A 15,497-nucleotide genomic window follows, 5' to 3' on the forward strand; every position below is an offset into this window, starting at 1 on the left:
TAGAGGTTTGTTGATCATTATTTTATTCTTATTAGCTATGGTACTTGCTCTATAAAATAAAACAACTGTCTTTTATTAAGATTGGACATGAGCTTCCACAAATCCACATGTATTTTTTTTTATTTGTGGTTTTTTTCTCTCTTGCTTTTGATATTGTTATAAATCTTTGGTTTGCCATCAAATGGAGGCAGCTGCCTCCACATAATTTACGGCCCTGTATTGGTTTTCTCATTTGAATTGTTTCACATTTAGTATTTATGTTGTCGCGTTTTAAGGATGACTATATGGTATGGGTTACTCATTGTTGAAGGCCTTATGGTGACCTTTAGTTGCTTACATAAGCTTCATTTATTGATTAGTTGTCACATTGGCAATCTTACCATATCTCCTTATTTTATTTAAGTAATTTTGGACAATATGGAAGTTGAAGTGAATTAATCATGTATGCTGCATGGAGCTTATAGGTTTTCTAGTTTACTAATAATTGCTACATGTAAAGTTTTTATTTATTTTTATAAGATACTGAAACATTTACAACCAGAGAGACCAGATTGCCGTGAAAGATTAGAAAAGATAGAGCAACAGCTGAAGTGGAACAACTTCCCTGGTGTTCAGACGTTACTGTTAAAGGTTTGTGGATGTTTTTTTATCTAGATATCTTTTTATGCCTCCAATGAATGTGCTTGTGCTGTTTTGTTTGTATGTTTGTAATTCTTTATACACTTTGTTTTCATAACTTCTCTTCAACTAGTGGCTGAATTTCGATGCATCTTTCAAAGAATCTTAAGTATATATATATGATAAGTTCAACAGCTAATTTTTTATTGTCTCGCCTTGACGGAGTCAAAAAGCGAGACATAGGTATGCTGTTTCCGGTGGTGGCGGCGTCAACAATGTATTAGTTTGTGATTACGTCTAGTTCATGGTGAACCACTAGTGGTAGGTCAATGATATTTGGTATGCAGTTGTATTAGCATTGGCACATCTCATTACCATGGAGATTATTTGGCCCCGCCCCCTCAGTCAAGGTCTATTGACTTTGAAACTTTGCTTCATTTACATGTACCGTATAGCATGTATTTTTTTTGCGGGGTGTTTATTTTCGCTTATTTTGGCGGATGAAGGAAAATCGCGAAAATAAATTCCGCGAAAATTTATGCATACATTTGGTATTTTCTAATAGCTAAAGCGTTTTGTAAACAATCTATGTTTTCCGGTCGACGGGTCAATAACTGTTAATGATAGTTTAAACAACACAAATGCCATAGGGCATTATTCACATATAATTTATGAAATCGCTGTCAAGTGTTAATTAGTTAATTAGTGTTAAATAATATAAGAGTGTAAGGTACTCTGTCAAGTATTTACCCTTTTTAATTAGTGTCAAATTATATAAGCTTTGCAAGTTACTATTAATAACTTTATAACCTAATTAGAACATCAAAGGTCAATTTCATAACTAATCAACCGTAACATTTACAAGAAGTTTGTACACCTGTGACAAATATCTAAGTACCGGTATTCTATTGATTAACTGTATCAAAATATAATCAATAAATGAGACGTCGTGCAGGTAAAACAATCATTTAACCATAACAATAGACACGTGTTTGTCAATTTTTACAACTTTTTAACTGCAACCATTTCAGATTCCGCCAAAATATTTAATTGGGATTTAAGATTCCGCCAAAATGAAAACTGCCAAATTTTTTCGTATACTTTGTTGCCCCTAAATCGCGAAATTTTACACCCGCTAAAATAACCCGCTATACAGTATTAGTTTGTGATTAGGTCAGTTTATGGGGAACCACTAGTGGTAGGTCAATGATATTTGGTATGCAGTTGTATAAGCATTGGCACATCTCATTTCCATGGAGATTATTTGGCCCCGCCCCCTCATTCATGGTCTATTGACTTTGAAACTTTTGCTTTGTTTTCATGTATTAGTTTGTGATTAGGTCAGTTCAAGGAAAACCGTTAGTGGTAGGTCAATGATAATTTGTATGCAGTTGTATAAGCATTAGCACATCTCATTTCCATGGAGAATATTTGGTCCTGCCCCCTCAGTCATGGTCTATTGACTTTGAAACTTTTGCTTAGTTTACATGTATTAGTTTGTGATTAGATCAGTTTAAGATGAACCGCTAATGTTAAGTCAATGATATTTGGTATGCAAATGTATTGGCAATTGCAAGTCTCGTTTCCATGGATTATATAACCCCACCCCCTCATCATGGTTCATTGATTTTGAAACTTTTACATAGTTTACAAGTCAATGTTTGTGTTTAGGTTTGTTGAAAGGGAACAACTTATGATAAGTCTATGGTATTTGGTATGCAGTTGTATTAGCACTGGCACATCTCATTTCCATGAAGATTGTTTTGCCATGTACCTTCAGTCATGGTTCATTGACTTTGAATATTTGCATAACTTACATGTTAAAGTATTGCTATTTTAATTTCAACATTTGCATTATCAAAAGTACAAATAGGCGAGACATATCTCTGTGTTAACAGTTTATTGAAATGTTTTTAGGGATTTCATGGAAATTGCCATATCTGCAAAATAAATTGGGCATCATTTGTACCCAAGGAGTATTTGTTCATACCCAAGGAGTATTCTGGATCATATGTGCATATTCATACAAAATGATTGTATTGTCCAGAATTAAATTAGAATAAAATATAAGGTAATGTGATATGATTGCTGATGAATAGGAGTATCACTTTATTGCAGTCCTAAAGTTAGCCATCTGGTACAAAAAACATAAATATTGATAATTGTTCATCCTATTTCTTGGTCTGCATGGGGGTCACCTGCTAATCTGACAACCTGTTGGATCTACAACCCATTAGTTTGACACCCCATTGGTCCAACACCCTGATAGTCTGACACTCCATCAGTCTGATATCTAAATATTTAAAAAAAAAAAAGAAGTAGTTTTTGTTATATTTTTTATATTTGTATATTTTTTAAAATTTTTATTTGATTTTTTTGACTACATGTACATCTTGAACAGCTTTATATCTTATCATGTTAATGATATTACATTGAACTACTTGACTGTAAATTAACTATGTGTAAATATCTGTTTTTGATTGTACAAAAAAAACAATGTATTGTAATTTGTATGTGAGGGCCTCAGGGAAGATTAGTTTATTGTAACTAACTGAGTTTACCCTCTTTAAATAAAGAATTTATTATTATTATTATAATTATTATTACTCGTGGGAACAGTTGTTGCATGTATTTAAGATAGGTTGGTGTATAAGTGCTAAAGTCGCAATTGAAAAATTTACTTCATAGAGGCGATGGACATGATATTTGAACTAGTGATTACACTCTCTTTTGAGTTTAAAGAAATGGAAAAGACAGCACTTCCCACCTGGTATGCAAGATATGTTATGATCCTATATATATTAGGTAATCGACAACGTTAACTAATTCAAATTGTGACGTACAAACAACGGTACATTGCCTGCTCATCTGCATGTTCTACAAAGGAATTGTCCATTAGATTGACAAAAATTCTTTCCGCAGTGAAAGAGGGTCTTCAGAAATACTGAGAAACTTTTACTCGTGTAGTGGTATTAACCATATGTGGATTCTAAAAAATCTCTAAAGAACTTCTGGATAATTTTAAATCTCAATCTTTCTCTGCAATTAATTCTATCAAAACTTTTGATTTTTCAACCCTGTATACCACCATTCCCCATGTGAAATTGAAAAATTGTCTAAAAGGAATAATCCACTTTTGAATATAAAAATGGTAGCATACGCTATAAATTTATTACTTTGGGATACCATACGGCATATTTTGTTAATAGTGAACAAAAAGGTAAAACATGCTACACAGAGGAACATGCAAGTGATCAGTATGCTGGAGTTTCTTATTGACAAAATATTTGTTGAATTTGGAGGAAGACTTTTTCAACAAATTGTCGGCATTCCTATGGGAATGAACTGTGCGCCTCCTCTTGCCGACCTTTCATTTGAGTTCAGACACTTGTCAAAAACAAGAAGATCAAAGAAGCCAGATCATTTAAATTCACATTCAGATATATTGTTGATGTTCTTTCCATTAACAATCCAAACTTTTCTGATTGTGTTTCTTTAATATATCCTCCAGAACTAGAAATTAAAGAAACAACAGACATGGCTTCCTCCGCCTCATTTTTAGACTTACACCTCGAATTTGACATAAGTGGTCATCTCAGTACCAGAATCTATGACAAACCAGACGATTTTAATTTTGAAATTATCAATTTCCCCCAGCTTAGTAGCAATATACTAACTTCAATTGCATATGGGATATACATTTCCCAACTCATTCGGTATTCAAGAGCTTGCAGCTGCTACACAGATTTTATAAAACGTCACCAGTGTCTGAGCAGAAAGTTGATGAACCAGGGTTATGTCAAAGAACGTTCTGAAAAAGTTCATCAGAAGATAACAAGACCTTGTTGATAAATATTCCATATCAACTTCACAAATAATACATGATGGTCTTGAAGTATAGATTCTAGGTACTGACATTGTTTATCATCCTAATTATGTGTTATAATGTTCTTTTATTTGTCTTTGTAAATTATTAACCTTTACTGTTTAGTCCTTTTTTGGTAATATCCTTTTGGCGTGGCTCTGTACTTATACATCCCGTTATTGTGTAATTGTGCTATGGTCATTTTTTGTATACTTGTCTTTCATTTTTGCTTATGTGCTTTGTCTATATGCCATTTTGTTTTTCTTTGTTGACATATTTGTTTGTTTTTATAGTGATTAAGATTATAACACAATGTTTACTGCTGTACCTGTAATTTTGACATTTTCACCTATTATGTCTGTTTGTTTTGTTCACACATTGTTGTCAATATAAAGGAATTTTATGCGACTGTCATACAAGTGAGAGGTTTAGCTAGCTATAAAACCAGGTTTAATCCAGCATTTTCTACATAAGGAAATGCCTGTACCAAGTCTGGAATATGACAGTTGTTTTCCATTCGTTTGATGTGTTTGAGCTTTTGATTTTGCCATTTGATAAGGGACTTTCCGTTTTGAATTTTCCTTGGAGTTCGATATTTTTGTTATTTTACTTTTTACAAAAAAAAACACTCCACAAAAAAAGGGAATTTGAATAGCAGTCTTTCATTGTAAAAGAAAATGTCTAGATCACAATAATAGAAAAGAAAGGAAAGGATATGGGGTATCAATCCATGACACAAAATCAGTATATGCACAGCAAAAAGCACAAAAAGCAAGGGAACAGCACTTTTATTGCTGTTCTTCATCTCGAAGTCACAGTTAAGGCTTCAACACGGCCTCTAGTACTGGTTTGAGCAGAATTCTTTGCAAACTGAAAATCATGCCACAACTGTGAATTGAAGAACAAAGTAATAGAGTAATATTAACTGACAATCACACTGAAGTGTGCCAAAAAAAACCCCATTTAGACAACCATGGGGCACATCCAGATATATGTTAGATATCTAGGCAGGAAATAACGTATGTATAGGGCAAATAATTTGGCAAGACTATGTAAGATGTGATACCACCAACTCGGGCCCAGTTAAAAAGAACATACTGGAAAGTAGTACATATTTAATTAAATATCAAACTATGTAGAATATGTTTTGGTAATTTAGGTGTCAAATGAAAGGTGAAAGACTGGTGATCCTTGTAGAACACCTTTTGACTGATAATTTTGAATAAAACAAAAGTGTATAAATGAATTCTAAAATTGAGGGCATATATTGCCTGTTTCTCAGATATGAAGTACCTAGTTTGGTGTATCCAAAGTTCCAGTAACCAGTACAGTCTGATGTGTAAATAAAGGAAAATTGACCCCGGCCTCCATAAATGTTTGAAAGTAAAAAATTAAATGAAGAAAGCAATAGGGGTCTTATTAAAATTTTATTACACAAACTGTCCTTAAATTGAGAATGATGTAGCACACATCAGAGAAGTTATCTCATGAATAAATATGCCATAACATTAAAAAACCATAAAAACATATCCCTCAAATTTACACAGAGAAACTTTCTACGGCCTCCACACAGCACGAGAGACAAACTCCATTAATATAATAGAAAACTCTCTGAAATGGTAAAAAATGAAAAGATTTCATTTACAATGAAAAGAAATTTATTTCAACAAGCATGTTGGTTTCCATTTATCTACACTAAACTTGAATTTAAAGATGGAATACTTGAAAATGAAAGACAAAATATCCACAGTAAAATTGTACAATCTATAATATTTGGTTCTTTAATGAATACTTTATTAAGGTTGAAACTCAATATAAAAGGAACCCCCAAGGGTGACTGGGGAATAGAAGTATGGTCACCATTGGTCTTCCTCCGACCGGCAGTAAAACCTGTGCTAAAGTGGGGCGTCCGTTTGGCTGTGCGGGATGTACAAATTTGCAGCCACGTCCGGTCAGAATGGGGACGTTAAATCCGATGCCTCGTGTAAAGATAGTGCCACGCTCTTTGCACGTTAAGAACCCTTGCAACAACTCTTTGAGGGGTCCGTAGGTGACCTGTTGCAAGGCTAAATTTCTGTCCCTATCCAATATACCCTCATTTCCCGTGGCAGTCTAAATTTCTCCGACCTTAATCCCTTAATATATTACAGAACCTACCTATTGTATTTATTGTAAACTTGTTCTCGTCCTGAATATGCATGAAATATTTGCCACTGGACGTTAAGCAACCAACAATCAATCAATCAATATAAAAGGATGACATTTGCTGTCAGAATGGACTTTGTTGCCACTGGACTTTAACAAAAATCTATCAATCATTAAAGAATGACTAGGAGTGTCTCTGACAGCAGTGATTTAGATTTTTCAATTGCATATTCATTAGAAAGCAAATTCTTATGAACAAAATAATAATGTATCAGTGTTCTGTTCTTTCTGCTTACCAAATAATCGATTATGGGTCAAAATTTTAATAGGTTGAACAGCATAAGCAAACACACTGTGAAAGAAATTCTGTAAGAACACTAGGGTAATGACACAGGAATAAAATGAAAGATTGTATGCCTACAGAAATTTAACAAACACAATACTTTTTATGCATTTTTATAACGTTCTGCGATTTATAGGCACATTTATATGTATGATCTTCTGCATTTTTAAAGTTATGGTGTATTTATTCTTGAGATAACTTCTCTTAATATGTGTGCCTCATCATTCTCTAAATTTTAACCAGTTTGTGTACTAAAATTTTGATTAAACGCACACCACCTATTCTTGGTCCTCATTCCTATCCATGTTAAATTTTTCACTTCCAAACATTTTATGGGGGGCGGGATCAATATACCGTTATTTATACATCAGGCCGTATTGGTTACTGGAACTTTGGATACACTAAACCAGGTACTTCATATCTGAGAAACGGGCAATATTTGCCCTCAATTTTAGAATTCATTCATACATGTTTGTATTATTCAAAATTATTAGTCAATATGTGTTCTACAAGGATCATCAATCCTTTACCTTTCATTTGATACCTCAATAACTAAAATATATTCTACATAGTTTGATATTTACACCTATGCGTAGGAACTATTTTGTTTTCAATATGTACTACTTTCCAGTATGTTCTTTATTTACTGGGCCTGATTTGGTGGTGATACATCTTACAAAGTCTATCCGAATCATTTTGCAAAGAATTCTGCTCAAACTGGTGGTAGGGGACGTCTTAAACTTGCAGTGAGGTGAGAGTTTCTTTTGCTCTGTGTTGAAGGTTCTCTGTGACTTTGCTGTGCATGTACTGATTTTGTGTCATGGATGAATACCCCATATCCTTTGTTTTTCTATTATATTATCTCCACTCCAAGTTGACCAGTCTTTTTCTTCTAAATGTCGTTTCCTTGACCTAGAAGTTGCAAATACCAAAGTTGTTTGTTTAAACCCACTACACGCCCTCTTGCTCATTTGAGACAAGCACAAAAACAGGACACAAATGATGCGTTTGTATAGGGAAATAATCTGGACTTGAGTTCTTGACCACAAATCTTAAGTACATCGCACAGGTTGCCAGAGAAAACCTAAACAGAAGCCATTAATATCTTATTCTGGAGAGGGAAACTATATTGTTTAACACTGAATTCTTCTTGTTCTTTTTAAGCTCACCTGGCCCAAAGGGCCAAGCAAGCTTTTCTCATCACTGAGCATCTGCAGTCCGTCGTCATCATCATCGTCTGTCGTCGGTAACTTTTACAAAAATCTTCTTCTCTGAAACTATTGGACCAAATTAAACTAAACTTGGCCACAATCTTCATTAGGGTTTCTAGTTTGAAAATTGTGTCCAATGACCCAGCCTACCAACCAGCATGGCCGACATAGCTAAAAATAGAACATAGGGGTTAAATGCAAGTTTGGTCTAGTATCTTGAAAACCGCTATGAAAAGAGGAAATCTGACTTGTCAGTAATGTTTAGAATGATGAGATCTAATTATTGTTCATTTATATCCAAACTGTCAGAGAACTTCTTATAGGAGTTATTGCCCTTAAATGGTGAATTTTCCTTTTTTTCCCATCTTTGCCTATTATCTTGAAAATTATAATAAATAAAGAGAAACTTTGAAATGCAAAAATGATCAGAAAGGCAAGATCTACAAGTATGTCCAAAGTTTGAAATCATCAGACGATTCCTTATTGAAGTTATTGCCCTTTAATGGCGATTTTTATCAATCTATTGCGTTTTTGCCATATATCTGAAAAACTATAATAGATAGTTAGAAACTTGAATTAGCAAAAATGATCAGCAAGACAAGAATTACAATTAAGTTTTGCACTGTTGTAATCATCTGACTACCCTGTATTGAAGTTGTTACCCTATAATGACAATTTTTACCAATTTTAGGAGTTTTTGCCTAATATCTGAAAAACTATAATAGATGAATCGAAACATAAATATGCAAAAATGATCAGCAAGACTAGATCTACAAATAAGTCAACATAGCCAATATTGTCAGTAGACTCCTTATTGGAGTTCCTGCTCTTTAATGACGATTTTTACCAATATTTTATGTTTTTGCCAATTATATGGAAACTATAAAAGATAGAAAGACACTGTAAATAGCAAAAATGATCAGCAAGAGTTAGACATGATCTACAAATTAGTCAAATGTGCAGAAATCAATAGTAGACTCTTTATATGAGTTTTGGGGGCAAAAACTAAAGAACATAAAAAGAAAATGAATACAAAAAAAATTATCAGCAAAACAAGATTAACAGTACATCATAAAAACAAACTATAAAAATCAGTAGCAATTGGCTTAACTCAAAAATTCGGTACAGGGGACAAAAATAACTAACATAAATCAATAGACATCAAGCACCAAAATAAGGTCTATACAGCCTTCAACAATGAAAAAAACTCATACTGTATAGGCAGCTATAAAAGGCAGATACATGAAGAATGTGAAACAATTCAAATGAGAAAACTAACAGCCTAGTTTATAACAAAACAATTTACAAAAACAGATATGACAGACATGAATGACAACCACTGTACTACAGGCTCCTGACTTGGGACAGGCACATAATCTGATTTTTATAGCTTGTTCTTATGTCGTACTGTTACACCACTGTCCCAGGTTAGGGGGAGGGTTAGGTGCCAGCAAACATGTTTAACCCTGCCACATTCTGTATGTGCCTGTCCCAAGTCAGGAGGCTGTATGGTGACTTATAGTTTTTAAGTTCTATGTCATTTGGTCTCTAGTAGGGAGTTGTCTCTTTGTCAATCATGCCACATCTTCTTATCTTTATACATAAAGAATGTGGTGGGTTTAAACTTTAAACATGTGTGTGAGCGCTCAACCCTCTCCCTCACCGGGGATAGTGGTGTGACAGCACAACATAAGAACAAACTGTAAAAATCAGTTGCAATTGGCTTAAATCAAAAGATTGGTAAGAAGAACAAAAGATCGGTAAAAAGAACAAAAACCACTAACATCAAAACAATAGACACAAAGCACCAAAATAAAAGTACTCACAGTTACTGAAAGCTATTTCAAAGCCAATTACAACTAATAAATAAAACATGTCAGCCGAAAGTATCAATCAGTACACATCTAACAGATTTAGCACATATACACCAACCTGTGTTGATAACTTGCATCGCCTGTTCCCACAAAGATTGGGTCCTCCTCTTATTATTGATTAATTGACTAGATTGTCATTTTTCCTACCGTAGGTCAGTGGTTCTCTCCGGGGACTCCGGTTTCCTCCACCAATAAAAACTGACCGCCAAGAAATAGCACAATAGTGTTGAAAATGGTGTTAAATATCAATCAATCAATCAATCAATCTTATTATTGAATGACATTTTTTATTTGGCTTTCTAATACATGTATAACAAAAAAATACCTTTTTTAGAATATATTCCAATGTTGAACTAATTGTGTGTCAAACTATTAGGGTGTCAGAATATTGGGGTGTCAGACTAATGGGGTGTCCAAATATCGGGACTGCATCCTCCTGCAAGAGCCAGGCTGACTGAAGTTATTGTAGTCTGCATAGAGAATGAACCTGTGTGATCACACAAACCACATCAGTGCTTAGGTTATATAAATTATTCTGAGTAAGGCAGTCCATTAAAACAAAAATCAAGACTCTTCCAATTTTCATTAATTTTTGGCTTCACCTGGAGATTCAACTGGAAGCAGTAGTTTCTGAAGTGTATTTGAATCATAAATATGGTCAGTAGCTTTATTCCTGCGATTAATGTTGTTTTTGGAAGTGCCATACCACAGTATTGCATGGGCCAGACATAGAAGGGAAGCATGTCCCTCCAGAATTGCCATTTTTCTTAGATTTTATTTTAAAATGTTGAATTTACCTTAAACCTGATTAATGATATTTTGTTGGATTGCTGTCAGTACATCAGTTTGATGACTATTTCAAGGCCCTGCCCCTTAGGTAATGGTCAAGTGACTTTGAATTTATTAAAAATTTATTAATTTTTAACCCGATTTTCGAAGGAAATATAGGTTATTGATTTGTGGATGTACGGAGGGCGGACGGGCGGCTGCCAAACAGTGTCTCTTCAATAGCATGAAAACGCTTTGATGAATTTTTTTCAAATTAAGATATGTTGTTTCCTGTGACTAAATGAAGGTCAAGTTCAATTTTCACGATTTTAGCTTTTTTCATTGTTGAGTTATCGCCCTTTTTAATAATCAAAAATGGTACTATTATGTGATTGAGTTATTTCTCTTTGAACAGAAATGGTTAATTATATATATATAGTTTGATTACACTAACATGACTAATTTTCATCTGTTGATAGATAACAGAGCATCTGGTATATGTCTTATGATTTGATTGATAGATTTATTTGAAAATTTTCTTTTTCCCAAGTGTTGATGATTATAAAATTAAAATTGAGAATGGAAATGGGGAATGTGTCAAAGAGACAACAACCCGACCACAGAACAGACAACAGCAGAAGGCCACCAACAGGTCTTCAATGCAGCGAGAAATTCCCGCACCCGAAGGCGTCCTTCAGCTGGCCCCTAAACAAATATATATACTAGTTCAGTGATAATGAACGCCATACTAAACTCCAAATTGTACACAAGAAACTAAAATTAAAAATAATACAAGACTAACAAAGGCTAGAGGCTCCTGACTTGGGACAGGAGCAAAAATGCGGTGGGGTTAAACATGTTTATGAGATCTCAACCCTCCCCCAATACCTCTAGCCAATGTAGAAAAGTAAACGCATAACAATACGCACATTAAAATTCAGTTCAAGAGAAGTCCGAGTCTGATGTCAGAAGATGTAACCAAAGAAAATAAACAAAATGACAATAATACATAAATAACAACAGACTACTAGCAGTTAACTGACATGCCAGCTCCAGACTTCAATTAAACTGATTGAAAGATTATGTCTTCATCATATGAATATCAGGCACAATCCTTCCCGTTAGGGGTTTAGTATCATACCATAAATAAATAATACCACATTGAGGTATATAAGCTATATAGGACTGTATAAATAAAGTTAGAAATTTACTGTTCATTATTAGACATTTTGAAGATAATTACAGATAAGTTTTATAGATTTTTAAAAAGACATTGTGTTAATGATAAATAAAATTTTTGATTTTTTTTTCTTTTCTTTGGTGAATTGTTTAAAGAATTTTGTGGTAGGTTTGTTTGTTATTCTGAAAAAACTTATTTTGGGCCCAGTTTTCAAGTTGGTCATAATTGGGGTCCAAAATTAAACTGTTTGATTTCAACATAAATTGAAAACACATTTGTATATAGGGTTCTTTGAACTGTTGTATCTAAACCTGTATTTATTTTAATTATTAATTAAATAATACCACATTGAGGTCCATAAGGGTCCTAAAATAAACTTTTCTTTAATTTCATCAAAATTTTAATTCTTGGGGTTTTTTGATATGCTGATTCTAACAATGTTTAAGTGATTACATCATATCTAATTTTATAGAGATTAGTCATCACTGGTTGATGTTATTATATGAATTTGAGTTATTATATGAATTTTGAGTTATTTCCCTTTCAACAGAAAGTAGTATTTCATATAAATTGAATTCTTGGGGTTCTTTGATATGCTATTCTGATAGCCTCTTGTCTATGTTAAGTTTTCTGCTTAAGTTAGTTTGATAGGAACTACTTGTGATAGATCAATGATATTTTCTATAAAGTTGCATCACTATCAGTACATATATGTTTTGCAACTATTTCAAGGCACCGCTACCTAGTTCACGGTCAAGTGACTTTGAATTAATTAGTAATTTTCAATGTTAAGTTTTTTGCTTAAGTCAGTTTGATAGGAACTACTTTTGATAGATCAATGATATTTTCTATAAAGTTGCATGACTATCAGTACACATTAGTTTTATGTCTATTTAGAGGCCCTGCCCTCTAGGTCATGGTCCAGCAATTTTGAATAAATTAGCAATGTTGTCCAACGAATTATCTTTTTATGCCCCACCTATGATAGTAGAGGGGCATTATGTTTATTCGGTCTGTGTGTCCGTTCTTTCGTCCGTCCGTCCGTTTGTCCGTTCATCCCACTTCAGGTTAAAGTTTTTGGTCAAGGTAGTTTTTGATGAAGTTGAAGTCCAATCAACTTGAAACTTAGTACACATGTTCCCTATGATATGATCTTTCTAATTTTAATGTAAAATTAGAAATGACCCCAATTTCACAGTCCACTGAACATAGAAAATGATAGTGCGAGTGGGGCATCCTTGTACTATGGACACATTTGTTTTGAATTTTCTGCAGACAGGCGAGACATATCTTTGCGTCAACAGTTTATTGGATTTTTTAGTATTAACTAGAAAACTAAAATAGATATATGTGAAACTAAACAGAAAAAATCATACTTGGTCATAATTTTTTATAGGGTCCAGGGTGAGCTATTCTACTCCTTTGATCCTATAGTTTGTTACAGGTATAGAACCAGGTCAGAAAGAACATGCAAGAAAGTAGTACATATTTTAATCAAACTAGTTCTTATGCATAGTTGTTACTTTGTCAATAAGTAAAATATTTGGGTAATCTTGGTATCAAATGAAAGCTTAATGACTTGGGATCACTGTATAACCCTTGTTTAAAGTTTCTTTTGAATAATAAAAAAATATATGAAATTAAGATAGGAGGGCATATTTGCCCTGTTGCTCTGATCAGAAGTACCTGTTTTTGTACTACCCAACTACCAGGAACCAGTGAGCTCTAATATCTATACTATTAAATGAGAAGACCTCATTTTGTGTGTCGCTTCTGTTCCTTCCACAATAAATTAATCATCATGCCTCTGTGTCCTATAGGTACCATGCATAGTCGCATTTGTCATCCATGCCTCTGTGTCCTATAGGTACCATGCATAGTCGCATTTGTCATCCTCGCTTATGATTATTCCGGTTAGGTTATTTTGGGAGGAAAACGAAAATAAAGGCGTCCGGATATTGTTTCCGTCATCGGACGGACTTTTAAGTCATAGACAAGACTTCCGTTTAGTCCGTTTAGTTCTGTTTAAAATTACACAGAATTTTGGTAAATTTACAAACAACCCTTAATTCCTAACTTGATTACATACAATGTTTTTAACGAATATAACGACCCAGGTCATGTGAAAATGAAAACAAATCTATGGATATAGTAAAGTTTCCCACTGAAAAGTCTGACGCCATTTCAGTAAAATATGACGTTTTTGTGCACAAATCACATTGTGACGTTGTCGAGTTATAGTGAGTATTTCATGATGGCTCTACGAGCGTAACTTGATTACATACATGTTTTGGGTACCTGAGCTACAGGAACCGGTAACGAACATTCCATCGATCCCTGGAATCGAAAAAAATACAATTTCTTGGGACCCCTGGAACCTATACATAATCGTATTTTATTTAAGAAATAACTCATGCAAGCCATATATTTTGAAAATTTTCACATGGCCTGGGCTGTTATATTGGAATTTTAATGTTTTGGGTACCTGAGCTACAGGAACCGGTATCAAACATTCCTTCGGTCCCTGGAAGCAATAAAAATCCGATCTCTTGGGACCCTTGAAACCAGTATATAATCATGTTTTATTTAAGAAATAATTCATGCAAGCCATAGATTTTTTTGAAAATTTAGCCTGGTTGTTATATTGGAATTTTATCGCGACCATAAGCAAGGGATGAAATTAATGAATATAATGACCCAGGCCATGTCAAAATGAAAACAAATCTATGGAATGCATGTATTATTTTGATTCTAATATGGTAAAGTTTCAGACTGAAAACTCTTGACGCCATTTCAGTAAAATATGGCGTTTTTGTGCATAAATCGCATTGTGACGTCGTCGATTTATAGTGGTTGTGGTTTATTGAGTATTTTTTTATGGCTCTATTCATATGACCTAATAAGCACCCCATATTAGAATTAATTTGCGTTCCAAAAGTCAACACCTCATTAAGTCTGACGCCATTTCCCGATTTCAGTAAAATATGACGGTTTTGTGCACAAATCGCATTGTTTATTGAGTATTTTATTATGGCTCTATTCATAATTCCAATCTTATTTGCAAATATCACATAATAATCTGATTTCATTAGTGGAATCCGTTTCGAATAAATGACATTGAAAAGGTTAACATAACTTTATTCTGTCTTCTGCACACCGAAACAAAAAGCATAGTGACAAAGCAACTCGCCTTCTAAAAATTGTGCGTTCATGTTACTACAAATAGTTGACCTTTGCGTTGACCTTCTTTAGATTTATATCCAATATTTTGAACTGGTGAAAAATTCAAAATGTTATATTGACATCAGTTCATGTTTAAGATACTTTTGATACCTTTCCTGAAATTCTCCAGTCATAAAATCTTTTACAAAAATTCATCCTACAACAGTTTACATACTTTTAACCACGCTCTAAATGCCTGCGATTTTGCGGGTGTGTTCTAGTGCAATTAAAATTATGTCGATTTTTTTGGCACAAATCAGGATAAGGTATA

The 15,497-nt window shown here is 33.7% G+C and overlaps 1 protein-coding gene and 2 long non-coding RNA genes across 5 annotated transcripts in view; 1 reads left to right on the top strand and 2 right to left on the bottom strand.

Annotated features, from left to right (window-relative positions):
- LOC127716465 (protein furry homolog) overlaps positions 1-15,497 on the top strand; it is a 631,222-nt gene that overhangs the window by 376,487 nt on the left and 239,238 nt on the right. For both annotated transcript variants that reach the window (XM_052222678.1, XM_052222679.1), the window contains exon 42: positions 520-630. In XM_052222678.1, coding sequence (XP_052078638.1) covers positions 520-630 — 111 coding nt within the window. The remainder of the gene's footprint in view (positions 1-519; positions 631-15,497) is intronic.
- The window catches only part of LOC127716526 (uncharacterized), a 331,247-nt gene that overhangs the window by 161,559 nt on the left and 154,191 nt on the right, over positions 1-15,497 (bottom strand). The gene's annotated exons all lie outside the window — the stretch shown is intronic.
- LOC127716520 (uncharacterized) overlaps positions 1-15,497 on the bottom strand; it is a 157,635-nt gene that overhangs the window by 85,682 nt on the left and 56,456 nt on the right. The gene's annotated exons all lie outside the window — the stretch shown is intronic.

Source organism: Mytilus californianus, unplaced genomic scaffold (assembly GCF_021869535.1).
Source record: "Mytilus californianus isolate M0D057914Y unplaced genomic scaffold, xbMytCali1.0.p SCAF_9, whole genome shotgun sequence".
In the NCBI taxonomy this organism is placed as follows: domain Eukaryota; kingdom Metazoa; phylum Mollusca; class Bivalvia; order Mytilida; family Mytilidae; genus Mytilus; species Mytilus californianus.